Raw genomic sequence first — 915 nt, forward strand, 5'->3', positions numbered from 1 at the left:
GTGACCCGCGAGATAGAGCTAGCTTCGAAGAAAAGGGCAAGGGAAACGCTCAACGAGAGTGCCAATCGCGTAACGAGGCCTTACGGAGGACTGTAGAAATATGGAAGAAGTGTTGAGGTATGGATAATTACGCTAGAGACTGTCCAACATATGCTCGAGGAAGCATAGAGACAAGGGAAATGTCTAGTAGACAGTCAACACGTTCCGGCAGCGATGGAGCTGGGCGTTTAAACTAGACAGCCTAGGAGTTGTTGGCGACAAACGTGCTAGGCTGTATTTATGGAAGAGTTGTGATGTACGCAGTAGCAGGACCTAATGCCATTCCAGTCTCCCCACAGTGGGGAAAGAAGTCGCTCAGTATGGAAGGTCGAGATAACACAGGCTCTCGGAAAGCGAAGATGTGTCAGCAGTCCTCTGCAGAGCAGTCTGAATCAGTGTCTACATCGGTACGAAGCGACGAGGAGATGCGTGGGCAGGAAGGAAACGGGGAAGTGACAACAGAGGTGGCAGATGACGGCTACAGGCAGGAAGAGGACGATATGGTACCACAGTGGTGGCTGGAGAACTGTGCCAGTGAGGATTGAAGCAATGCGAGCCAACTGTTTAATGTGGGATCTACAGTAGTCCCACGAGTAGATGGAGCAGGGCACCAATGTGGGGCTCTCTAGATAACAGAGCTTCGAGAGGCTTTATTAGTTAGACAGAAGACGCTCAAAGCGTAAGGCGCAGCGACTGTCAGAAGAGGGATATTGGCAAGAAGCAAGTGATATGGTGCCACGTGGCAGGCGCTCTATTATCCGAACTACTGCGGAAATATCGGAAAAGGGCACAACTGTAGGGGCGAGCTAGAGGTCCTCTGCAGTGCAGGTAGGTGGGGTATTGGGCGAGAAGTTGCAGCAGTGTTCGCAGTCTTTC

The 915-nt window shown here is 51.5% G+C and overlaps 1 protein-coding gene across 1 annotated transcript; it reads left to right on the forward strand.

The window, feature by feature from the left end:
• Nucleotides 1–293: 293 nt before the first annotated feature.
• On the forward strand, nt 294–584 carry EMH_0046980 (uncharacterized protein; the record flags this gene model as incomplete). The annotated part of the gene is made up of 1 exon (XM_013496232.1): nt 294–584. One exon carries the CDS (start codon nt 294–296, stop codon nt 582–584), a length of 291 nt encoding a protein of 96 aa, XP_013351686.1.
• Between the last annotated feature and the right edge of the window lie 331 nt (nt 585–915).

Source organism: Eimeria mitis, genomic scaffold, assembly GCF_000499745.2.
Source record: "Eimeria mitis Houghton genomic scaffold, Emh_scaff1991, whole genome shotgun sequence".
Classification (NCBI taxonomy): domain Eukaryota; phylum Apicomplexa; class Conoidasida; order Eucoccidiorida; family Eimeriidae; genus Eimeria; species Eimeria mitis.